Raw genomic sequence first — 25,852 nt, forward strand, 5'->3', positions numbered from 1 at the left:
GTTATTTTTATTATAAAAGGATATAATTATGGTAAATTTAAATAGCAAAGAAAATTAGTCTCTAAGATGTGATAGACCCCTAATACGCATTCTGTGTTTTGAGTGATTGAATTAGGAAAGGTGAAGTGAGTGTAGTTGAGAATTGAACTAATTGATATGTAGCTCTACTTATATACATTATTTCTCTCCTGAATGAGCCTTTATATTCCTCATGTAGGCTGAGTAGAATGAATTAGATGAATCAGTACTAATGTGGGTAGACAGATTAGAGCTATACAACATTTCATGAATAATTGGTACAAGCCTAAGAGGCTTACAGTTAATGAAATTATTCGTTCTCTTTCTGTGAGACAGACGTATTTCCCTTTTGAGGAAGTTCTCCTTGAAGCAAAATGGCCTATATTTTTGAAATAAAGAGTTATTAAAGCTCTGTCAAGGAATACCACGTAAGGTTAATATTTGAAGTGAAATTTGAAAAACAAACAGGGGCATGCCACGTCAGGCTATGTCGGGCCTTGAGCATTTCAGGTGGAAGACTGACAAGTGCAGCAGCATAGAAGCAGAAATGAATGTGGACATTTGCAGCCCTGCCCCACCAGCTCTTCCCATTGAAGGCAGAGGCAGCGTAGGAGCCCAAGATGGAGGGTTAGTGTGGGTGTTGGATAGCTATGTGATGCGCTGCAGGTGGCTTAGTTTGTAAAATGAAAAGGAGTGGATGGGATGCTCTTTGGGAAGGTGTTCAGCTCTGTCTAGGAAAATAGGAAATCCTTTATCAACTTGCCCTTGCCATATCTGTGCTCACAGGGACTTCCAGCCTCACGGCCCATTCCCTTCGCAGAGCTCTCCACCATCGTGCCCTGTATCTCCAATCTCCAGATTGTCCCGTGCCCTGCATTAGACATTGCTCCCTTCCAGCCCTGCAGGCAGGTCTGAGTTTCACATGCCGTGTCAGCAGGACTCCCTTTGTGTTTTGGACTTTTGATTGGGGTTCTGTCTGCCTTGCCTTTCATTTGTTCAGCATTTGTCACATGAATATTGTGGCTTGACTAAACTAGTCACAGTGATCGCAGACATTTTAAAATTGGCTGAGCAGATGGTAGCAATGGTTTTAGACTAAATTATTAACTAGGATCCACAGCAGAAGCCTTGAGCTTCAACACATGCAGAGTAAAGGGTATTTTCTAGCATCAGAATTAACTGGTCAAGTGGATGCCAGATCAGGTTCCTTCTAAAGAACTGATACATTATCGTCTCCTAAGGTTTCCCTTTACACCAAGCACCTCCCTTCACTGAGGTTTCCCTTTCTACACCAGCCACTCCATATTGATGGAGAGATTTCCATCGGTCTTGTTTTCAATATGCCATATGATTCATCATTAAAGATTAATTCAGAAGCAGAAGGAAAAAAAGATCATTGTACCACTGAAGTTCTAGAACACTGGGGATTTTTAACATGCCTTTGTGAAATAACATAACTCAAGGGACAATTAATATAGTTCTTCATGAGTGTCTATCATCAGACACATGTTTTCATTCCGGGAAAGTATTTCTACAACATTACCTTGCGTGTGTGTGTGTGTGTGTGTTTAACCTCCTTAAGCAACCATAGAAAGCACAAGATCAAAATCACACCTGGGATATAACTGAAATTTCCCCACTTGTCTCTAAACGGCCTTTCTTTTTTATCTGGTTTATCAAAAACTAGTATCCTATCCAGGATATGAACCTCATTGTGATGGCCCTCAAATCTCCTTTAATTTGGCATATTCCTTATTATAACTATTATTGTTTTGTTATTGTTATTATTATTATTTGACTTACCAGAGAGGCCAGCAAAATGTTACACTTTTAGTTTGATGGTTTTCATTTTTTCCTCTAGCTCTTGTATTCCCTGTAAACTGGAACGATTTAGTCAGCAGTGTTTAACCTGATTTTACCGTAGGGGATGCTTCTCCTTGGTATTTTCGCCACATCAGGGGCCACTTACTTGTCCTATTAGCATCTGCTGGATTACGGGGATGGCAGGCTGGTCCTTTCACTGTGCAGTTGTTCCAATATTCCTCTTATATGACAGCTCTGCAGTAATGGAACCTAAAACTGACAAGTGAATCAAAGAAGTTTTGAATGCATAAGGTCTTAGACTGTTGAGAGAGGATTAGTAGAAATTTGGAGAAAAATGCCTGATGTGAAAAAATAAGAGGCAGATCCTTTAGTCACATATAATCAACTCACCTTTTTGGGTTGTTTCTAATCAAATAAATACCTAACAGCCAGAACTTGTAGTCAATTCAGTTTGTCTTGAAAAATATAAAGTATATTTTTTATCTCTGTGCTAAATCCCTACAGCTGTTTTTTTTAATATCGTAAATTACAATTGTGTCAACTGTAAATTTTTTTTTAAAGTCCTTTTATTGTGAAATTTTATCTCCCTGAAATTCAATTTTATGTCTTGGGATTCTATATTTTATCTGACAGCCCTATTTTTTAAAAGTTACTCTTTTATTTACACATTTATTGATTATTATGAATTATTCTGTATAATTTGCTTTGCAACTTAATAATTGTTATTTTGATAGATAAAAATTACAGACCTACGTAATTGCCCTCAGTGTGAAAAGTGTTTATAGAAACAAGAAGCACAATTCGTGCCTCCAGAAGTTAGAGTTGTGGGAAGACTTTGTTTCTTTAAAGTTTTTTTTTTTTTAGATATTTATTTATTTATTTATTTGACAGATAGATCCCAAGTAGGCAGAGAGGCAGGCAGAGAGAGAGAGAGAGAGGAGGAGGCAGACTCCTTGCTGAGCAGAGAGCCTGATGCGGGGCTCCATCCCAGGACCCTGGGATCATGACCTGAGCCCAAGGCAGAGGCTTTAACCAGTGAGCCACCCAGGTGCCCCAAGACTTTGTTTCTTAATAGATGGGAGGGGGCACCTGGGTGGCTCAGTTGGTTGAGCAACTGCCTTCGGCTCAGGTCATGATTCTGGAGTCCTAGGATCGAGTCCCGCATAGGGCCCTCTGCTCATCAGGGAGCCGGCTTCTCCCTCTCTCCTCGCCCCTTTCATGCTCTCTCTCTCAAATAAATAAAATGTTTTAAAAAAATAAAAATAATAAACGGGAGGATAGGACTAAGCTATCTATAAGTTTATTACTAAAGCATTGCTGTGAATGTTTAAGTAGATTATGTTGTTTGTTAATTTTTAAATATTTCTCTTTTTTTAAAGATTTTATTTATTTATTTGACAGAAAGAAAGAGTACAGGCAGAGGAACAGCAGACAGAGGGAGAAGCAGACTCCCTGCAGAGCAGGGAGCCGATGTGGGGTTCAGTTCCGGGACCTTGAGATCATGACCTGAGCTGAAGGCAGTTGCTTAACTGGCTGAGCCACCCAGGCATCCCTAAATATTTTCTAAAATCTCTTACTATTAGGGGCACCTGGGTGGCTCAGTGGGTTAAGCCACTGCGATGCTCGGGTTATGATCTCAGGGTCCTGGGATCGAGCCCCGCATCCAGCTCTCTGCTCAGCAGGGAGCCTGCTTCCCCCCCCCTCCCCCTTTTGCCTGCCTCTCCATCTACTTGTGATCTCTCTCTGTCAAATAAATAAATAAAATCTTTAAAAAAAAACCCTCTTACTATTTTTTTTTAAAGATTTTATTTATTTATATGACAGAGAGAGATCACAAGGAGGCAGAGAGAGAGGAGGAAGCAGGCTCCCTGCTGAGCAGAGAGCCCAATGCGGGACTCGATCCCAGGACCCTGAGATCATGACCTGAGCCAAAGGCAGAGGCTTAACCCACTGAGCCACCCAGGCGCCCACCTCTTACTATTTATTGTACACTTTATTTTATAGGCCAAGGGGCCTTGTATTGGATGCTTTCTGCTGTGATGTTTTCCAGTGTTCCGGGTCAGTACAAGAATGCTTGGGTGTGTCTGTGGATTTAAAAATTGTATTTCAAGTATTCTAACCATGTGTAAAGATAACGAGATACCTAAATTAATGTAGTCATGTACAATCTTTTATTTCAGATGTTAAGCTTTATTTTTAAAAGTAGCCTAAAACGAATCAACAGTCAGTAAAAGTCCTATTTATAGATAAGGTTGGGCTAAGAACTCTCATGTTTTAAAGAGGCAAAATTCCCTTGAAAGGAACTTAAAATTATCTTTTGGTATATTCCACTGATCCGAACGCCATTATATCTCATTTTTCTTTCCCTTACCTCCCTTCCAACTTCGAGAACCACCATGAGCTTTACTGATTATTTATTCCATTTTCAGTTGATCAAGGATTCAAATTTTGTGTGATTCAAAATGTATATACTACATGGCATCACACCTGCATGTAACTCTTGTGGGCGGTATTTGAAAATGTTCCTCTTTAGTTAGTACTGTTTAACAACGTTTGTGAAAATTTTTTGTATTCAACATAAAGACTTTTAATGCCACAAACTCACAATGCACAGAAGAGGGCCTGAACTTTTGTCTAAGGGGAGATGGGGCTTTGGGAGAAGAATTCAAGGGGGCTAAAATAGAAGCCTTTTCTGTGAGTGCTGGGAGACTTAGCACTGCTCTTAAGAAACTCCTAGGTTTAAACATATCTTTTGTCCTTAGTGAAAGTAATGAGGTTGTATTTTAAGGCTGTACTTCAGACGAAGATGTGGGTGTTAAGAGAGTCATTTATTAAACAGCCAGGGCTTAATTTTAAATTTTTATACCTTAAGTGTATAATGGTTTCTGAAGTTACAGACTTAAAGACAGACTGGTAAGACCAAGGTAGTTGTAGAAAAATGGCCCCGAATGAGCACTGATTTGGGCCTCATCACCTCGGGCACACATTGCTCCACCAGCACCCAGCTTCTCTTGCCGCCCCTGGTCGGGTACATTCACACCCACTGCTCATCTGGTACTAGTGATCTCTTTGAAACGTGATACTGGCCTTATAGCTTTCCCTTTTCAACTCTATCAGTGACTCCCTGGCCCACCAAAGTAAACCCACCCCCTTACGGGAAGAAAGTTCCTTCGGGGTCTGGCCCTGCCTCTCTCCACCTCCCTTGCCACCTTTCCACATCGCCCCCCCCCCCCCCCCCCCCCGGCTTATCTGGAACCTCCCTGTGACCGTGACTGTTTTATCTGAGAGTTCCCTCTTCCACTTGTACTCCAAATGGGCTGGGTGCCCTTTAACATCTTTTTCATTAACATCATAGTCTTATCTCTCCCTGTGCTTGCTCACTACTTTATTATTCTTATCTCTTTGGGTGTGTTGCTCCATTGGACTTTGACCTTCCTAGGGTCAGGAACCAAGTTTGATTTACTTTTAACCCGGATGTCGGTTGTGGAACCGGGGTCAGTTAATAAGTTCTCTATGAAAACTTCCTGAAAACTTCTGAAAGTGCATAGTTACAGGTAAAATCTTTAGACTATGTATTACTTTGCAAAATATTTCTATAACTCTTTGCTAGTATGTGTATACCTACTCCTGGAAAGTAATCCGATCACTGTAGAAATAATCAGATGATTCCTAGGAGAAAAATTTTAAATGGTGGTCAGAAATAAGATTTCATTTCCCTGAAAAACTAAGCAGAAATGTTGGAACGTTATAAGGATGCAAATATTTAGGTAATAGTAGTGGTAATAGAATTCTCAAGGAAGATAAGCCACCAGGATGGTTGAAGTGATGAGGAGCATATTTTTCTGTATAACATTTGGCAGTATTTTTAAAGAACAACGATTCTCAAATATTTTTATTATTTATGTGTCTAATAAGGATTTTTGTAAGGCACATTGACTTGAATATACTCACTAAAGATATCTTTTCCCGGCTTTTAATATGTGCTAATGAAAGAGAAAGCAGGACACCCAGAGACTCCCCTTCACTCCTACGTCGCCTTGGCTTCTAGATCTCTGTTTTCTCATTTTTGACTGAAGATGACCCCTCTGGTTCATTGAAAAATTGACTACACTCGCCCTTATAGAAACGAGGAAGTTCTTGATAACCAGTTAGGGTTTGGGGGGGAAAGCAGGTTAGCTTAAATTAGCTGTCCAGCGTGAGATAATGTGAAATTTAAGTAGAAGTTAGCTATATGCATCTGGAAGACATACAAATGAAAGACAATCGTGTGAGAGGAAGATTGAGCAGAGTCTTTAAAGGCAGTAGCATAGTCTATGGATCATCCGCCTTTTCCCCTAAAGGTCCAGATAGAAAATAGCTTCATTTTTATAGGCCATACGGTCTGTGTTGAACACAGCCCGAGAGCAGCCATAGACAGTAGATAAACTCATGGGGTAGTGGTGTTCTGTTACAACTTCATTGTTGGACACCACAATTGAAATTTCATAGAATTTTTACATCATGAAATATTATCCTTTAATTTTTTTCAACTATTTAAAAAGGCATCAGCTAGTTTTGGCCAAAGGGCCTTAATTTGCTGACTCAGGCCCTTTCTCCAGTAAAAGCATCAAGGTTTCAAGAGGGAATAAGTAGACAGCACCTGACAAATGTTTAAGGACAAGCCCTTTGAAGCTTGTTAAGAGTTTGTTAGAACTAGGGGCACCTGGGTGGCTCAGTGGGTTAAGTGGCTGCCTTCGGCTTAGGTCATGATCTAAGGGTCCTGGGATTGAGCCCTGCATCGGGCTCTCTGCTCAGCAGGAGCCTGCTTCCCTCTGCCTCTTTGCCTACTTGTGATCTCTCTCTCTCTCTCTCTCTCTCGCTCTCGCTCTCTCTCTCTCTTTGTCAAATAAATAAATAAAATCTTAAAAAAAAAGAGTTTGTTAGAACCCAGAGAAGGAACAGTGAGATGTAGGAAAGGAGCTAGTGTTATTTATACCCAGTGTTGATGAAAAGCTCAAGAACTGGGTCATTTGTGGTATGTAATTAAAGATAATTAGAAGAGGAGATAGAAGACCATTGGGACTAGTTAGAGGTGCACTGGAGACCACTGGGAATTTTTTGTGAGTGAATAAAATTTTAGGCATTAGAAAAGATAGCGTGTAGTGTCTATACTATAGTATAGTATAGATAGTATAGTATAGTATCACTATAGTGATAGTTTTAGAACAATCTTTCATGGAGGTGATAGTTTAACTCTGAGACAAGTAAACAGACTAAAGTCTGTGAAGTTGATTCCCCTTCTTTGAAAGCATGACTGACCCTTCTTGAGCTGAGGACTGCTTAGCTATGTCTTAAGATTATACTCATCTATGTGACAAATATATATGCTTACCACATATCAGATACTGTTCTAAGGACTTTATCAATAATAACTCCTTAAATTCTCATAATAACCTTGCCACATAAATACTTTTATTTTCTCCATTTTACAGATGAGAAGACCAAGGTATAGAGAGCTTCCTCCTGTAGTAAGTGACTAGTATACTTGGTGGGATGGCACCAGTATTGGGCTCTTCACTCCAACCTTCCCTATAATGTCAAATTTACCATGTTAGGGCCCCTGGGCACCAGGGTCAGATGGTTAAGCATTTGTCTTCAGCTCAGGTCATGATCTCTAGGTCATGGGATGGAACCCCACAGTGGGGCTCCCAGCTCAGGAGGGAGTCTGCTTCTCCCTCTCCTCTGCCTTGCTTGTGCTCCTTCTGTCTCTCTCTCTCTCTCTCAAATGAATAAATAAAATCTCTAAAAAAAATTTTTCCCATGCCTGGGATATTTAAACTTTTTTCCTCCTGCTATTTATAGAGTTAAAGTTGGAAGAGGAGGTACCATGGTACCATGGATTTATTTATTTTCTGTTGAATGTATAAATGGAGCTATTAAAAAAATACTAGACACTTCCATTAAAAACCTGGCTCTTAAATAAACTATGACATGGAGACAGTGCAAATTATAAGCCTGTTCTCATGCTGATATGCAGGCTATAAAGTAAGAGATGTTGAAATTATTGGGGAAATCTTTATAAGTAATAAGCTCTTTCAAAATGTAACCTGATGTGTCATGATGTGGTAAAAACCCTAATTTATTTGGCTAGTATCTGAAGATCTGGACTGGGGTGGGGGGGGGCAGCACGGAACGATGCCTAGAGGACAGTGTGGCCTGGAGGCCAGCATGGAAGCCTGCTCCCGACTCCCAGCCTTACCACTGACTGGTGTGCAACCAAGTAGTGCTGTCATCTGGACGCAGCTACGGCCACTTGCTATCAGACTTAATACCAAGTGAGGAAGGAAATTCCTCCCCGTGTGACTCCTACAGCAGTTCATTTCCTTAGAGCACACCTCTGACTTCCTACTTCCTAGTGGACTAGAAGGTTCTTCCCTCCCTCCCCCACTGATCCTCTCCACCCCCTACCCCTTCCCCACTACCCAGTGATCATATGCCCTGTTTAAATGAGAACCAGTAGATTCACTGTAGATTTTTGTTTTATTTCCATCTCTTCCTTAAGGTTTGTACTAACATCTCATCTTTTCAATGAGGTCTGTCCTGACTCCTATTTAACACTGCCGTCTGGCCGGCTTCCCTAGCCCTACCGTCTTTTTTATTCTTCTCAGCCTTTTCCTCTGTCCATTCACTTACCACCTTCTAACACGCCGTACAGTTGTCATTTACTGTGAAATCATACAAGCCCCTTGAGGGCAGGGATGTCCTGGATGTCCCCGAGGTGCACGGTACGGAGAATGTTCTCAGTATTTACCTTTGGGCTGAATGTGTGGATGCCGCCGTTGTAGACATGAAAAGCTGCAGGCTGTTTCCAACCCCGCGTTTGTTGAGTGACAACGGAACCTCCGAACCTTGAGGGTTGTGAATCGGAGAGCTTTTGTCTAGAAGCTTGCCGGCTACTACTTGTCTCTCGGGCAGTGAGGCTGAGACGCGGCTCTTGAAGCAGAGCGAGGTCACTCTTGCTTATAAATCTGTTTTCCTAGGGGGAATTTCGCTTGCTAATTTAAGGCAGCTATATAATTTAACTTTGGAGGCATTTCTCATTTGAGTCATTTCTTGTTTGCCATCTGGCCATGTAATTACTTTTAAGTAAAACTATGTACAGGATGAAAGAACACAAATTGGAAATCCGATAATGTGGATGGTGAGATGATCGTGTGTGTGTGTGTGTGTGTGTGTGTGTGTGTGTGTGTGTTTTGCTTTGCTTTTGCTGTTGTTCAAAAAATAAGATTAAGGGGGGGGGAGCATTTGAGGAGGAATCATTCCAGAGCTTTCCCTAGAGGGAGCCCCTTATATAAATTTTCTTCTTTGACTAAGGGCTTTTGTTATAAACGAAATGTTTTGAATTAGTGGATTATTACATTTTTCCATTCATTTATAAGTCTGGCCCTAAGCTGTGAAACCAGAGGTTGTCTAACATGTCTCCAGAGCTGTTCTGCCGCGAAGTGGAACTGGGCGGAGGTGTGAGCATCATTCTTTCCCTTCATCTGTTTTCCTAGTATTCTCCCGTCCGTATTCTTTTCTTTTTTGTTCCAGTCCCTTCACCCCGGAAGTTATTTTCCTAGTGCCAGCCCGAGTGTTATTATTTCTGAAGCTTCCCTTTCACTTTGCTCCCCCAGTTCTTGGAGGTTAATTGCAAAGGGACAAAAGAACCGGAACCCAGTACCGTATATTCAAGTTCAAGAGAAACCTAAATAATGTTTGTTTGGAATTACTGTTCTCCCTCTGGGGTAGGGGCAGGGGAGGGGAGGAGGCTGGAGTGTGGAATTTTTTTAAACCAGGTGCTTAGATGATAGTTAAATTTAAAATACAGATTTAAATCATTAGGGTACAATTGTAATGCTGATGTTCAGTCACAGGCAAAAACCAAACCAATCCAAAACAAACAAACAAATAAAAAAACTGGGTGAGAAGACCGGAGGTACTAATTTGCATGAAAATGCAGCCAAGTCATCACTTAGAGCTCTGTGGAAATTCTGTTGTAAAAGTTTTACTGCTTGTAAACGTTCCTTTGGTGTGGGAGGCAGAACGTGGGGGCGTGGTCAGGGAAACAATGGTTTGGCTCTGCCCCCCCCACCCCCAAATCAGTTCAAACGCCTGAATTAACTGGAGAGTCAAAGAATCAGAACAGACTTGCTGTAAGACTTTTGGGGTCCAGCAAACAGATCTGGATGTTCCTAGTAGCCTAGTGAAAATGGGGAATACATTTGCTTCACCTTGACTTGCATAGAGGAAGATCTGCACTGTTTTCACGGATTCCAGAGAGAAGAAACTTTGGATCTGTTGAAGAGAAAGTGAATAAATGAGCACCGAGGCAGAAAGGCTGATGTGGCTATCATGCAAATAAGAACTGTGATTGGCTTTCTCTTTCTTTCTGTACACTTTGTCACTGCAGCTCTCAGCGTTAAAGATTAGGTTTCAGTGGGAGCTTTTCAGGTTCAAGGACTGTTAATGGCTTGTAACTGCCTGACAATAAACTCAGCCTCAACATTACATCAGCCCCCAGCAGATGTCTAAAGATTTGAGACTGGAGGAAAAAAGTTAGAATCAGGAACAGAGGGATACAGCTTACCACCTGCCTGATGGGCTGAGCTTTTAATGTGATTTAGATTTCTAAGCCCTATGTACTCATCCTGGAAATGGTGGCCTTCATTAATGCAAAGATCAAGTCTTTAATTAAACTTTTTAAGAAAAAAAGTAAGTAATTTCTCCCCCCCCCCATGTTTGTGTGCGTGTGTGTGTGTGTGTGTGTGTGTGTTTTGTACTATTTCATCTTCTTGAGTGATGGAATTGGAATGTGAAAACATTAATTAGCACAGGTTAAACTCCATTCTCTACTAAGTTCAAATACCTCTGACTTTTATAACTCTAAGGCAGAATTATGTGATTTTAGCATGTCTTATTTATTTATGCTTGGAATTTTAGGTGAATTCACTTCGGTGCTTCTCAAAAGAAGCCCTTTGAACAAAATGGGGTGGAGGGAGCCTTGTATTTACCTTATGTCTGCCTTGATACATGTTTTTTTAATTCTTCGGCTTACCATGCAGGGAGGCTGTGTGTGATCTATCATGTATTGTTGATGGGGATGATCCTTTAAAATTCCCCGGAACTCTCTGTTAACGTATTTCAGAGCTCTGGGACAAACTGTCTAGACTGATCAGTCACTGTACAGTACACAGCGTTTGTGGCATGGCTTCATTGTGTACTGACCCTTGGTTTACATATCTTTGATCTAGGTGCTTCTCCTTTCTCTGCAGAGTGTAAATATTACAAATACATGGTTTTGTTTTTACATAGCTGTTGGCTTAGTTCAGTTGAGCTTTTGGGCCAGTGATTTTAAACTAGATTAATGTGGTTGGGTATGAGCATTGGTAAAAGAGACCTTGGAGGAAGCAACAAAGAACAGCGCTCTCAGCCCATTTTCTGCAGCTCCCTCTGTGGGAGGCTGTCTTTGGATGGACTGATTAAAATCTGCCCTGGCAAGAGTGAGATGCTCTGAGAAGAGACAACTGTTCTTTCATGGGAGCCAGTTGGTAGCTGTACTACAGTGGGGCCAGTGGCAGGATTGCACAGACGCAAGTATCACTACTTGGATTTGATTTGTAATTGGCAAATAGGAAGTTGCACTTTTCAATAGTTTTCAACTATGAAGTGTGTGGTAGTTGAGTCTTCCAAATAAATGCACATCAGCAGGAAACATTGCAATTAACTGTGGCTGCCTTTTGGAGGACATAGAGTGAGTTCCGTCTAACGCGAGATTCTCAGGCCCGTAAATAAGGGCCACATTGGTCTTTGTGGATTTTATGTATTAAGATTGGTAATTACATGCAGCACGCAGGTGCCTAATTTACATGCTTTTGTCAAACAGCAGGAAGCAGAAAGCACACAGACGTTTCTGTTTTTAGTTTGATGTTGAGTTCGCAATGTTTATTTTCCCATTTAGCAATTTATGGGGAAGGTGGGATGATTTGAGAAATGAGGCTTACAGAATTTAGTAGCTGTAGAAAAGATGGGTTGATGGGTTAATGGGTTATGGGGGAGTGCTAACCTGTGACTCAGGTTCCCAGGAGTGCAAAGAAATGCCAAGTTCCCCTTTAGCGATACAGGTCTAAAGTCAGGGTCTCTGTTACTGTAGATGAATTTCACTCCTGCCACAATCATGCTTTACATATATTAGTTCATTTGGTCTTTGTAACAGCTCTAATGCTGTGCTGTTGGGTACTCTAAGTGAATTTGAAATGCATTAGAATAGAAAGGTTCAATAGTTGATGTATGCTTATTCATTTTATTTTGAGAATCTGTTTATGGTCTTGTTTCCAGGGACATATTGTGTTGTACAAATTTGTATGCTCAGTGTGTGCTCTGTAGCCTACTTCAGAGTCAGGAAAGACTAGCCCCTGGCTCACAATTCTAGGATCTGCTGGTTTTATTTGTCACCCCCAGGAAATGCTTCAGCACATGGTTTTCCTCTAAAATTGCCTAGTCTTTCCCTACATCTGATTTACAGCAGCAGATATGTAGAAAGGGTTAAAAACTGTTGATGCATGTATTTGGTGCTGTAGCTTCATGGTGGGCTCCACTGGTATCCCCAACTCTGTGTTTCAGGAACAAAAACAAAGTAGACACGGAGATCCCAAGCCCTAGGGGGATCAAGGAAAATTATTTAGAAGATTTAGGATACTCTCATAGTTACCTGTTGTTACCCCTCTGATGTACTCTTTTCTACTGGGAAAACTCAATTGAACTGGGTTATGGTGGGAAGGGTCAATTGCATTGGAATTTAAAAAAAATTTTTTTTTTAATATAACAACATTCTTTGGGGAAAAAAGTATTCCATGAAAGCAGGAAACAAAGTTTGTAGCACAAATTGATTTCTACTTCTATTAGACATGCTATTTAAATATACTTCACTGAATGTTTATGCTTAATTTTTTTAAAAAGTTGAGTTTATTACAATGATGTTTTAAAATAATGCTTTAGAGAAGAAACATTTGGTCTGCGCCTCTTGGTAGGAAATTTGTTTCTGTCTTGGCAATCTAACACTTACTGTTACAAAGGCAGTGTACAGTTGGGTAATAAATACTCATTATGGCAGAGTTAAGTCGGAATTGGAGGTCTCTATCAGTTTTCTTAATTGTTTTCTGACTTTGGAGTCAGGGGAGGGCCTAAAATGCTGGGAAGCAAGTAACTGAAGAAGTAATTCTATCAAAACATTGTGGGGAATAATGGGCAGTTTCAGCTTTTTCCTTCAAGAGACAAAACACTGTGAAGACCCCTAGAGCCTAGTTAAACCTTACGCAGAATTTGTCCCATTTCCCCATTTTGGGCCCTTACCCCTTGGATACATTAGGCACCAAGAACCCATCTTGATGGGAAATATTTGGAGCCACTGACACTTACTTGGACACCAGAATTCATGCTGCCTTTCTTTCTCCAGCGGTTTCCAACCTTGATGAGGAGAGTCGATGGACAGTCCACTACACTGCTCCATGGCACCAGCAGGAGAATGTGTTCCTTCCCACCACAAGACCACCGTGTGTAGAGGACCTGCACCGCCAAGCCAAGCTCAACCTCAAATCAGTATTGAGGGGTAAGATTGCCTCCCTCCAGCTTGCTGTTCTTAGAGTACTGGCCATTAGAATTGAAAGCACAAATGTGATCGTTCTTTTTAAAAGAAGATCTATTTATAATGAACACATGGTATGCTGGTTTTTTTAGACGAGATCATAAATACTTCTAGCCTAATACATGCCTAATAGGTTCTGGTCTCTGTAGAAACCTGCCAGTTTACAGACATGTAAATCTATCCTCACAGAGCCCACCCCTGCTTGGAAACTCTCTTTAGCATGTTCAACCCACCAGTACTAATGTAATCCAAATAAACCCCTGATGACATGGGGAATTTGCCCCTGCCTTTTTTAAACCATTGTAGGTATTCAAGGCAAATTTGTTAAAGCTAATACTTTCTAATGGTTTGTTCTGTTTAGTTCAGGTTGGGTGGAAAGGGGATCTATATATAGACTTTGAGTTCAAAGTGGTTTGTTCATCAGGACTTGGGCAGAACCCAGCTGCTGTCCTCTTAAGCATTGGTTCTGTCAACAGATGGGCAGAGTGCCCTGCGGGCAGTAGGAAATACACAGGAAGAGTCTCCTCCTATATCTAGTTTAAAAGCTTCATTTTTCTTCCAATTACTATGGATGTTAAGAAGTGTAACTGTGGGACGCCTGGGTGGCTCAGTTGGTTGGACGACTGCCTTCAGCTCAGGTCATGATCCTGGAGTCCCGCATCAGGCTCTTAGCTCCATGGGGAGTCTGCCTCTCTCTCTGACCTTCTCCTCGTTCATGCTCTCTCTCACTGTCTCTCTCTCAAGTAAATAAATAAAATCTTTAAAAAAAAAAAAAAAAGAAGTGTAACTGTGTGGGAAGGAGGGCTTCTCTTAAAAGTGGTAAAGAAGTTGTTCTTTAAAAGAGGAAGGAATGTCTGTTAAGATTCAGAGACTTTTTCCTTAAAACAGCAAACTAAGGTTCTTGTTCTACCAGATGCTGCTACCTCTACCAGTTTTCTCCTCCCAGGCAATATTTGGGACATTGTTTATTTAAAAAATGCTTGTTGTTGGGGCACCTGGCTGGCTCAGTCGGACGATCACGTGACTCTTAATCTCAGGATCTTGAGTTTGAGCCCCACATCAGGTGTGGACATCACTTAAAAACAAAACAAAACAAAAAGCTTAAAAACTATTTGTTGTTTTGTTATTTATCTGAAATTGAAATTTAACTGGGTGTTCTGCATCTTACCTAATTGTGAAAAACTTGAATCTAGAAAAAATCTTTTTTTTTTTTAAAGATTTTATTTATTTACATGATAGAGATCACAAGTAGACAGAGAGGCAGGCAGAGAGGGGGAAGCAGGCTCCCTGCTGAGCAAGTGCCCAGTGTGGGGCTTGGCCCCAGAACCCTGAGATCATTACCTGAGCTGAAGGCAGAGGCTTAACCCACTGAGCCATCCAGGTACCCCAGAAATCTGTTATTGATTCAAGGAAAACCCAGCATGAGGACCTCAACTGATACTTACTAAATACTTGTCTACATGCCAGATTCAGTTTTAAACCCATTACTCTTACTATATCATTTAATCTCCAGAATAATCCTGTTTGTTATTATGCAGATTTTGCAGGTGGTAAAACAGAGACACACAGATCAGAAACTTGCTAAGATCTCTAAGTTAGTTAATGGCAGAACAAGGATTTAAACTTGGACAGTCCAAGGCTACAGAGCCCATATTCTTAACTGCTACATTATATTGCTTTTTTTTTTTTTTTTTTTTTTTTTTTTATTTATTTTGACAGAGAGAAATCACAAGTAGATGGAGAGGCAGGCAGAGAGAGAGGGGGAAGCAGGCTCCCTGCTGAGCAGAGAGCCCAATGCGGGACTCGATCCCAGGACCCTGAGATCATGACCTGAGCCTAAGGCAGAGGCTTAACCCACTGAGCCACCCAGGCGCCCCCATTATATTGCTTTTAACGTCCATTTGTTAGAACTCTTTTCATTCTGGTAGAAGTGCAGGCTATAAAGGCAGGGGCTTGGGTCTCAAGGAATTTGTATGTACTTCTATAGTACAAATCAGTGTGAAAAATTCTCAAGAAATGTGCCCCAAATTGTTCTTTTAGGAGTTAGAGAAAGCAGAAAATTTCTGCTTCCAGAAAGAAGGAATAGCTATCACCAGACTCACAATAGATACGGTATTCTGAACAGAACTCATTGAAAACATTTTAGATGATAGCCTTATTTTTTCTTCCTTGATATTTTTCTAATGCTTAGAAAAGCAGTATGTATCTTATAGTATCTTATGTATCTTACAATATCTTACAGTGTCTCATATCCTGTGGTCTTGGCTTTGGACTGTCCAGAGCTGAGATTATTGGGTCCCCCTTTTTATGTAGCCTGCCTAACCTGTGTATTTAGTGACCGAAAGCTTAAATGGAAAGAATTCCATTAGTTGGCCTCTTCTGTATGGCCTTGGTATTGTACTTCAACCTTTGTTGCCTTCATGATATACCTAAATCCAGCCAAAATTTTTTCTATATCCCTTCCCTACAATTTATTTTCAGTACATTTCGACCAAGAGCATCTCTCCTTATAGTTCACCTTCTCCCCCCAAATAATTAATAAGAATATTAAATGGCACAGTTCCCAGGACAAACCCCAGAGGCAGTGCCATTGTTGACATTTCTCTCTGAGCTAGGAGCAACAGAGCTCTGCATGGTCTGGCTTGTAGAGAACGCTTACAGGAAGGTATGTGTAAGTTTGAGGATTCAGGCCTGGCTGTTTTTTGATCGCTCTCCAGGAAATTGTGCTTCATGGCCTCTTTCATGTATTTGCAAGTATCAGATCAGAGCTTCTCTTTTCTTCCCTGAGAAAATTGACCATCTGTATATAGATTTTTCTGATTTTATTTTCCTTTTGATTATTCAGCAGCTTCATGTGAAATATCATCACTACTAGTTTTGCCTACACTTGAATTTTTTTAAAAGGTCAATGCTTTAGCATCTGCTCTCATGTCCTAAAATGCCTCATCAAAGGGATTTGCTATTAATAAAGTTAATAACTTTGGAAAATTCTTGGAGCTCAACTTTTAAAGTCTGGATTTAAATACTCCTGAAGAGATTTTTAGATAAATAATAACTTTTTAAAGCAGTGATTGAGGAAGACGAAATGTGAAGGAGCACCTGAGTGGTTTCCTCTTCATTTATTTACTTTTAATCACATGCGCAAAACTTTACATCCCAAACTTTCCCTACACCATGTTCACAACCTGAGTTAATAAACACAAGTGCGGAGCATTAATGGCGTCAGTATCAATGAAGATTAAAAAGAAAAAATCTGGTCCCTGAATGTATGGCACTATGAAGACATGAGATTATATAAAGATATCAGTTTAAGTTAATTTGCCCTCAATGTTCTTTGCTTAAAGATATAGAAAGGTAGCTAATTATTCACTATGAGTGATCTGTTTTGTTCCTTCTCTTCTTACTGTGACCTTATCCATAATTTTCAGGAAGGAAAGCTGTTCATTGATGCTGAATAGGTTGGTCCTTTTTTGTAATCATCAAATGCCATCATGTTAAGTTCTGCCAGGTTTAGGAGAGCTCAGCTGTCCTCTGGAGGATCATAAAATGTGGAGGGAAGTGATGCAATGAGTACTAGTTAAATTAATAACTAAGTGTTGTAAATATTTGCTTATTAAAGTAACGCAGAAGTGCTTAAATTGGTAGAGTGAGGAAGGCATGGGTTTACTTAAAAATGTTTTTATGAAAAAAAAGTTTTTATGAAAAAACTGAGTTGGCACATAAAGACAGATAATAGACTCAGTTTAATAAGCATTTGAGCATCAATTCCATACTATACCAGGATTTTTTTGTTGTTTGTTTGCTTGAGTTTGTTTTCTTTGGGGGATGGGGGGGCTATGCCCAGAGTTTTTAAATGAACTAGGAAAAGTTCATGGGTCCTTTACAGAGCTGAACTTGCTACTTTGTGTCAAGATTGAAGTAAATAGATAGTGATGTAGTGGAGATGTGTATGATGTGCAGTGTGCAGGCAGAGAGCTCAGTTGGCTGGAAAAGAAAAGCATTGGGAGACACCCCCCTCACCACCACCACCATCTGCCCACTCTCTCATCCCGCTACTGAGGAGGAGGTAGGCATCTTGTGGCATATGGAATACCCAGAGCAGGTGTCTTCTGTGTGCAAATGTACTCTGTGCTGGTCCAAATAGGTCCAAATTAACTCAGGTTCGTATCTGTTGTTGGCTAGTCTCTGGAGAATTTGGTAGAATTTGGTGACCATGCTCTTAGACCAAATGATTTGATTTTGGTGATTTGCTAATGACCTTACAAACATGGACCTAGATTTAAAAATATTACTTTGATATTTGGCTCAACAGGATATCTGGCTGACAGTGAGTAGTTAATTTCTGAAGACGGATCCCATTGTCTATTAAGAATTCATTTATTGGGGCACCTGGGTGGCTCAGTGGGTTAAAGACTCTGCCTTTGGCTCAGGTCATGGTCTCAGGGTCCTGGGATCGAGCCCCACATTGGGCTTTCTGCTCAGCATTCTGCCTGCCTCTCTGCCTGCTTGTGATCTCTCTGTCAAATAAATAAATAAAATCTTAAAAAAATTTTTTTAAAGAATTCACTTATCTTTTAACTGTATTTCCAGAAGAATTCTGCCCTTTTAATCTCCATGGTTGTTTGAACCATTCATGAACTTCATCTAAATTAGATGGGATGATAGGTAACCTTTACCTAAATATCTATGTGGATAATTTTTAGCATTAGTCAAAGGGCCACATTAAATGGGAAAAGGCGGGTTGAGGGATGGGGTTGGTTAGGTTAGGCTGAATGAAGTGTTCAGATTTTATTTCTTTTAGAGCTTTAGTTCTACATTCAATAGTTAGGAGCATGTGGAAGGCTGAAATAAAGACATGTTATTTTCCAGGCTCCATCCCCCAAAAGCCTAACCTGGGAGAGAGAGAGAAACACAGTTTCTCACAGTATGTTTAACAGACAGTTTAGTTACTGTGTCCACGTCCACTCCTGCCATAATTAGTTCACAGAGCATCTGTTGTTGTATCGAAAATGTTCCCTAGTCACTCTATCCTTCCTGAAGAAATACATTTTAGCAGGTCAGTCCGGCTCTAGAATTAGAAGTGTGAGCACAGGGAAGAATGGTGGATCTGGCCTGTGTTAATTCAGTCAGTGGGTTATATTTATTATAGGAATTGAGGATTTACAGTGTGAAGAAATGGTGGTTTGTACCAACCTTTTTTGTTTGTTTGTTTGTTTGTTTGTTTTGTGCATGCGTGTATGCTTCCCAACATGTTCGATGCTGGAGAAGGGTACACCTCTCTCAAAGTTAGGACAAGGTTTCCAGGTAGTTTCAGTGGAGTTCCTCTGACAGGTTGTGACATAATAGGCTTTATCTAAGGCTCTCTGCATCTACCTTTTATGTCAGGAAGCTTCCTCGTTGGCCTTTGGCTTAGACAGATAGGTCTGTTCTGGGAAAGATTACGGGATTCTCTCTGGATTTGATGAGGTGGCTTGGCTATCATATCTGGCTGCCTTGGGCACGTGGTTCCTGTGGTTTTGGCCATTGATGCTCTTCTTGGGGGTCCTGTGGCACTTCTCATGGGACTGTTTGGGGGATGCTTTTGGAGGTGTGGGCTTGTGGATGTTGACCAAGAGCTCTCTCTCCTGGAATGGTCCATCTGCTCACTGCTGTTGACACACTTAAGATGAACATCTGCTTTGCCCACCTATGCTAAACATGGATTATTTTTCTTCTTTGTCACTTTTTAAAAACTATGACATAGAACACAAATACCTAAAACATTGTACAATGTAAAAATAATTATAAAGCAAATGTCAAAAGAACCATTACCGTGGTCAAAAAGTAGACTAAGGCCTAAACTCCAGAAGCCTCTTGTTCTTGCTTTCCAGTAGGGAAAAATCCAGGTTTAATGAAGAGAGCCTGGGTCACATCTAGGTTCAAATCCTGCCTGTTATGTACTAGATATCTCTGATTTGAGTTTAATTTTGAGTTTTACTTCTTTAACAATTTGACCTTGTTTATGCATCTGTAAAATAAAGACCATCATATCTGTGTTTATGGGAAAAAAATTAACGTCCCTTTGCCAAATATCTCAGAGTACCTGCCCCTAAAATTGGAAGCAGTGTTTGTAGAGGGAAGGGTGCATTTTAATTTAAGTGCAACAGAATATGGATACGAAGTTATAAATCTCAGCCCTCTTTCCTAAATGGCTATCCTGATTTAGCTGATGCTTTCCTTCCTACCCATTATGCTCCAGAGATACGCTGTTGGGAGGAGGGAGAGGAACAGAACCAGAAATATCAGTGATGACAAGGACAGCTACAGACACTTGGCACTCAGGGTCGTTTTGTTTGTATAAGCAAGGTGACTTTTTCTCCTACCCACCTTCAACCTCGGGAAGAGTGTAGATTGCTAGAGCTGGAAGGGACCCCCCACATCCTTTGATTAATAAACCTCTTTTCATTTTGTAGGTAAGTAAACCAAGGCTCCCAGAAACGAAGGGGTTAGTTTATAGCTGCTTTTGCAATTGATAGATGATGAGGTTGGGGTTTGAAATCCGGTTTCTTGCTCAGCCCACACCTGTCCCTTTGGATCTAAGATCCTGAGGGCCCTGAGGAAATGCTTTGATGTCTGCCATCAGCTTTCAGAAAGGTCACAGGGAGCTGGAATCCAGAGGCCTAGGGCAAGTTTGGTTTTGTTAGCTGATTCACTTAAGGAATGCAGATGAGCTTATGGATGCCCAAAGGAGGTCCTTCACTCTTGCTCTGAAAATCTTCTCTTCTTTCAGTCCTGATTTCATTGCAACTCAAGTATAAGAGAATAAAAGGAGGGAAGCTATGTCAGGAGACATTGGGTATGTCAAGTATCTATAACTGCTCTTTCATTTTAATGGCATTTGGTGCATATTTTAGGGCTGTAATAGGTCATTAGTACTTCAGTGGACTTAAAAAAAAAAAGGCACAGATTTTAGAAGGGACAAGAGAAATAAAAGGGGACCGGTGATTTAGCACTCCTTTGCCTGGTCCTTCCTTGTGTTCCCCAGAAGAATCCTTAGGTAGAATTGATAGGTAGGAGGAGAAGAGGACGTATCACTGTTTATTTTAAATTTTTTAAGATTTTATTTATTTATTTGACACAGAGAGAGATCCAAGTAGGCAGAGAGGCAGGCAGAGGGAGAGGGGGAAGCAGGCTCCCTGCTGAGCAGACAGCCTGAAGCAGGGCTGGATCCCAGGACCCTGAGATCATGACCTGAGCCGAAGGCAGAGGCTTACCCAGTGAGCCACCCAGATGCCCCGAAGTATCACTGATTAAAGAAAGGTTATTTTTAATATTCTATAAGTCAGAAACGTTAAATAACTTAGATTCATTCATACAGAATTTTTACTTAGTTTCTAGTTTAAATAAAAATAGGTCTAGAATTCAGGTAAGGAGAATGGTACATCATTCTGGAAAAGCCACTCAAGAGGGGTAGGGAATATATTGTCCCATCTTTCCTAAAACATAGCAGCATCAGCATTTTGTTCATTTGTCATAACTAGTCAGGAAATAGAGATGCAAGGCTGGAACTTGTATTTCTGGGCCGCTAGGAGCCTGTGAGATGTTGGAAAAGACTGTCCCATTTTTGCCCTTGGCTTCCTGCTCTGGAAAGCAATGGATGACGTCTAGGTTCCCTTCTGAGCTCAAAAATTCTGCTTGGCGTCTCAGTACTTACTGCTTAAGGGTGACGGATGTGACGTTCTTTGACACCAGAATAGAACTTAATGCTGAGTCTTAAGTCCCAGCAAACTGGGTTATCGACAATCTAAGTTGGTGCTGCCGTGAAATTTTTCTAAGTGCATCCTGCAGGTAAAGCATGGGCCGGGTATTGTGGCTGAGTCCAAGAGGAATGAAGCTCCCTGGAGAGCTGTCTGTGTGAGTAAGAGGGCGGAAGAGAGTGGTAGGAAGAGTGGTATTATGGAGCCTCACCCCTGCCCCTGGGTGTCATCTTTAAAACGGAAATCTGATCGTACCTCTCCTTTGTTAGAAATTCCCTAGGCGCCCCTCTACACAAAGCTCCTTAGCATCTAAGAACCTTCATGATCTGCCTGCCCCTTGTTGGTCTGGCTTTATGCCTTCTACCACCTGTGCCTTCACCTGAAGGATAAAGTCCTTGCATTGGAATGCTAGCTTGGCTTGTGCTCCCTTTCTCTGCTGCCTGTCCGGGCCTTGTCCTTCTTCCTGCTGTATCATAATCTCTTACTCCTGGCTGGCGACGCCCGTTTCCCTGGAAGAGTCATCTTGGGGTTATCTGAGAACCCCGAGAGGTTTTCCTGGACTTTCCAGGACACGCCTTTCACCCTTTCCCATACACTCCCACAAAACCTAAACAGCCCTCCATTAAACTGCGTAGTCTGTGTTTACTCGTGTATCTCCCTGCCTGATAGCGAGACCGTTGGGAGCAGGACCTTGTGTTGTCATTTGTGTGACTCTAGCACACAGGCTGCTGCTTTACTTCACTAGGTTGACTTTTCAGAGGCAAATGGTAATGTTAACAAAAAGCTGCTCTCTTTCTGCGTTCGGTATTTCATTGGACAGTAAACAATGTTGTGTTTGTGGAAAGGTCACCTAGAACTCAGGAGAGAGGAGAGGGCTGAAGGCTGGAAAATGGCGAGGGGCAGGGTTGAACCCGGAAGCCTTTACTTTAGAGGGCCGGAGAGGAGAAGTCGGTGAGAGAGTAGTTGGGGGAAGAAGAGAGTCAGGATGGGCGGTGATGATGAGGCTCACAGATGGGGAGAGAGTCTGGAGAAAGGATACTAACCTGGTCATTAGGCTGCCATTGGTGACATTCAAAAGCGAAGTGTCAAGGAAGGCTTTGGATGTTAAGAAGCCAGATTTTATGGGAAAAGAATTATTTTTATAAGCAGAAAAATAATGCAAGACATTTTTTGAGAAACAAGGAAGTAGAATAAATTGATGTCAGCAAAACAAAGAGAAGAAGGGGACAGTATTTCAAGGTGTGGCAAGATAGAGGTAATATTACTTGTTTTAAAAACCAGAGCCAATTCAAACATGGTTGTAGACAAAAGGAGCCCAGGAGGAGGGGAAAGATCACAGATGCTAAGAGAGAATGGGGAGGATGTTCCCTGAGGATACAGAGCAATAGGCAGTGAACTCAGGGCCACAGGTGGAAGTCAGGTTTCCACCTGTGTCTCCTAGACAGAGAATTGGGAAGAATTTTGAGATGGAGCAAAAGAAATGGCAAAGTTGTTCATGAGTTGGTGCTGGAGGCTTGACAGAAACGGGGCCCTCCACTCTGTTGCTGGGGCTTTGGTGAGAAGAATGACTTGATTTGGTGCTCTTGTTCAGTGCTTGTGAATTTAATTAGGTTGACTTTTCAAAGACAAATGTTCATGTTATGTGTTATTGAAAGCTTTTTTTTTTTTTTAATATTTGGTATTTCATTAAACTTCTTTTGAAATTTTTGTCCTTAGGGAAAGTTACCCAGCCTGATGAAACAATGGATCAGATTCTCTATTGAGGAAAGGGAAGAGCAAAGACAAAAAATGAGGAATTAACAGAATGGAAATGACATGCAAACGAGATTGTTTAACTTCTCTTGTTAGATTGGAGGGCTCGGGAAATTTTTTATAATACTAACTGCCCTGCGCAGGGTAAAGCTGAAATAGTTGCGGAAGTCTGATGCAAGAGCAAGAGAAAATGAACAATCACTGCTTTTTCACTAGGTTAAGAGACATGGTGCCTTTTTTTTTTTTTTTAATGGTAAGCAACACACAAAAGATAGACTAGCGAAGACAGTCATTTAAATGATCCAGGTCTTAACAAAACACTGGGGATTGTTTCAACAAAAGGCTTTTTGTTTTGTTTTTGTGTCCACGGCTAGTCTGCTGTTTCAGCAATTCTGTTTTAATTCCTGATAAAGTGAGTAACTTGAGTGGCCTCTGTGTTGCCCTCAGTGCAGCATAAAAACGCTACATTGAAGGTACTGTGGATAAGGTTTGTTATCACTCTCGGTACCACTGAAGTCTCTCGGTGTTGGTTTAGAATCTTAGCTGGCTATTTGATACTGAGTAACCTTGGTAATGCTCCACTACTGCCAATGAGAGGGCTTTCTCATTCTCGAGTGAAATGAGATCACCTCCCATTCGGCTGTCCTCTGGTGCCACTCAACCAGAACTGGCAAACTCTTCACTCCCATTAATCATGGCACCAGAAAACGCTCACCTTAATTTCAGTCAGATTCAGTGCTTTGAGTCTCCTTGAGTTAATTTGGGCATGTGAAGAGAAGAAGTATTAAAAACTAGTTTTCTACAATAGCAGGTCATCTCTACAAGTAAATCTTCCATGGTTGGCTGTGAAAAATAAAGCTAAAGGTTTTATCCAACTGCTTAAGTTTTAATATTTAATTCCTAATTTTTTGGAGGTTTTTATTCCACTCTTACAGAAATTAACCACAGAGGGACGATATTCACCGAAATGACCTTTTTAAAACCCTTCCACATAAAGGGAAGTTCCCTGTGGTGTTGAATGTCAGTGAGGGAGACGTTTGTCCTGGGATTGGGAGCAGGGTGGTGCTTTCCAATACATGTTTACACAGTAGTCACAAACACATTTCCTGTTTGACTTTGAGCTGATGACACAGTTAATAGCTCATTTGTCTCCGTGGTACACCGCCTTTCCAACCCTGGTCATTTTATTTCCCCAAACCCACTATGTAGATTGAAATGAGAAGTCATTTGGAATTACATTAAATAATTTTTAAGCACATGACTTCTGCAGTCCGCTTGTCATTCGTCCCTGCCCCCCAACCTTAGCAAAGAAAACTGTCCATTTCAAAGGCGTCCATTCCATCACCATTTCTTGTCTTCTGCCTTACTCCTACCCGAAACTTCTGGGAGCTCTATTTGATTCTGTCTGATCAGAAATCTTCTAGGTCTTATCCATAATACAGCTAGTTTGTAAATACTGGATTTAATCAGTTTCCCTGAAATTCCGCTGAGACTAAATTTCCTTGGATAGATAACCCTGATTGAGCACTGGACATCATCTTCCCTACTTCATTCCCTTCCTACCAGCTTTCCCTTATCCCTGATTTCCTGAAGATATGATTGGGGCCCCACCCGCATTGGGTTCCCAGCCCACACTTCCCAGCTGTGGTTAATAAACACTGATGCCATGGCCAGTTTAGACAAGACAAGTCATATGCCTTCGGTTTATTGAGGTGGAAAGCATGTTCAAGGATAAAGTACATGGGGGAGAGGAAAGGGACGGCACCTCTATCATGTAATCACAGTACGCTTTCAAGTCCAATCACAGTATGCTTCAGGTCCTTATCATTCATTCTCTTAATGAACTCACTGGGTACCTGCTAGCCACCCACACAGAGTGAGATCATGCAGGGCTTAGAAAACATTGGGATTTTACTTTCAGGGCCTGGGAAGCCATTGGAGAGGTTTGCACTCAGGAGTGACATAGTCTGATTGGTCCTTTTTAAGTAGCTCAGTGGGGTTCTGTGTTAAAGTTCACCTCAAGGGGGCCGGGGCGGAAGCAGGAGACTGGCTGGTGATTACCACAGTAATCCGGTGAGAGGTGGTGCTGGCCTGGATCAGGAAGCTTCCTCCTCAGTTGGAGCTCAGTTGGGATATTAAAAGCAAGAACTCGCCCAGCATTTTAAAGGAGGCTTGACAGGCAAGGCACTCCCGTAGTAGCAAAGTTAAAAGCTTTTTCTGCAATAAAACAGTATTCTTTAGGAACTGAAAGTAGTACCAAATAGAGCATTTCTCCTCTCTGCCTTGACCCTACCCATAAACTAAATTCTTCTTCATCCTTTGTTTCCTGTTCCCCGCTGAAGTTTCTCTTAGTGGGTATGGATCATTTGTGACAGACTAAGACTGATCAACCCTCCCTTCCTCTTGGGTCTTTCGGCATTTCTCACTTAGAATATCTAGGAAATATCAAACTTCCCTAATTCTATTTCCGTCTTTTCTCCTACTGCGGCTCCCAGACTAGCAGCATCACCATCACTTGGAAATTTACTAGGAATGCAGGTTTTCTGGCCCCACCCTGGACCTGCTGAATCAGACACTCTGGGAGCAGGCTCAGCAATGGGTTCGACAAGCCTTCTACGTGCTTCCAAGGCACCTTAATTTGGAAAGCTAGGGCTCTGTCAGCAGTCAATGCGAACTTGTTTATCAGTCTCCTACGTTGTAAGCCCCCTAGAAGTTGGAACATAGCCCTTCAGCTCCACTAGCTCATTGCAAGCCAGGATTTGAACATAAGCTGTTCTACTCTCAAGAGTTTGAGCTCTGAACTCCTGCTCTTCTGCTCTCTGGCTGTTAGCAGAAAGTGACTTAAGCAATTGCAACTCCT

The 25,852-nt window shown here is 41.3% G+C and overlaps 1 protein-coding gene across 5 annotated transcripts in view; it reads left to right on the forward strand.

Annotated features, from left to right (window-relative positions):
• Positions 1-25,852, forward strand: part of NHSL1 (NHS like 1) — a 230,029-nt gene that overhangs the window by 151,694 nt on the left and 52,483 nt on the right. For 4 of the 5 annotated variants that reach the window (XM_013064192.2, XM_004740301.3, XM_004740302.3 and 1 more), the window contains exon 2: positions 13,316-13,468. Coding sequence is in view for 4 of the 5 variants with exons in the window: in XM_004740301.3 (XP_004740358.1) it covers positions 13,316-13,468 (153 nt within the window). In the remaining variant the exon portion in view is untranslated. Of the gene's footprint in view, positions 1-10,258; positions 10,576-13,315; positions 13,469-25,852 lie in introns of those variants that run through there. The other variant, XM_004740303.3, reaches the window with a different exon arrangement.

This window comes from Mustela putorius, unplaced genomic scaffold (assembly GCF_011764305.1).
Source record: "Mustela putorius furo isolate JIRA1106 unplaced genomic scaffold, ASM1176430v1.1 tig00003863_pilon_pilon_pilon, whole genome shotgun sequence".
NCBI classification, from domain to species: domain Eukaryota; kingdom Metazoa; phylum Chordata; class Mammalia; order Carnivora; family Mustelidae; genus Mustela; species Mustela putorius.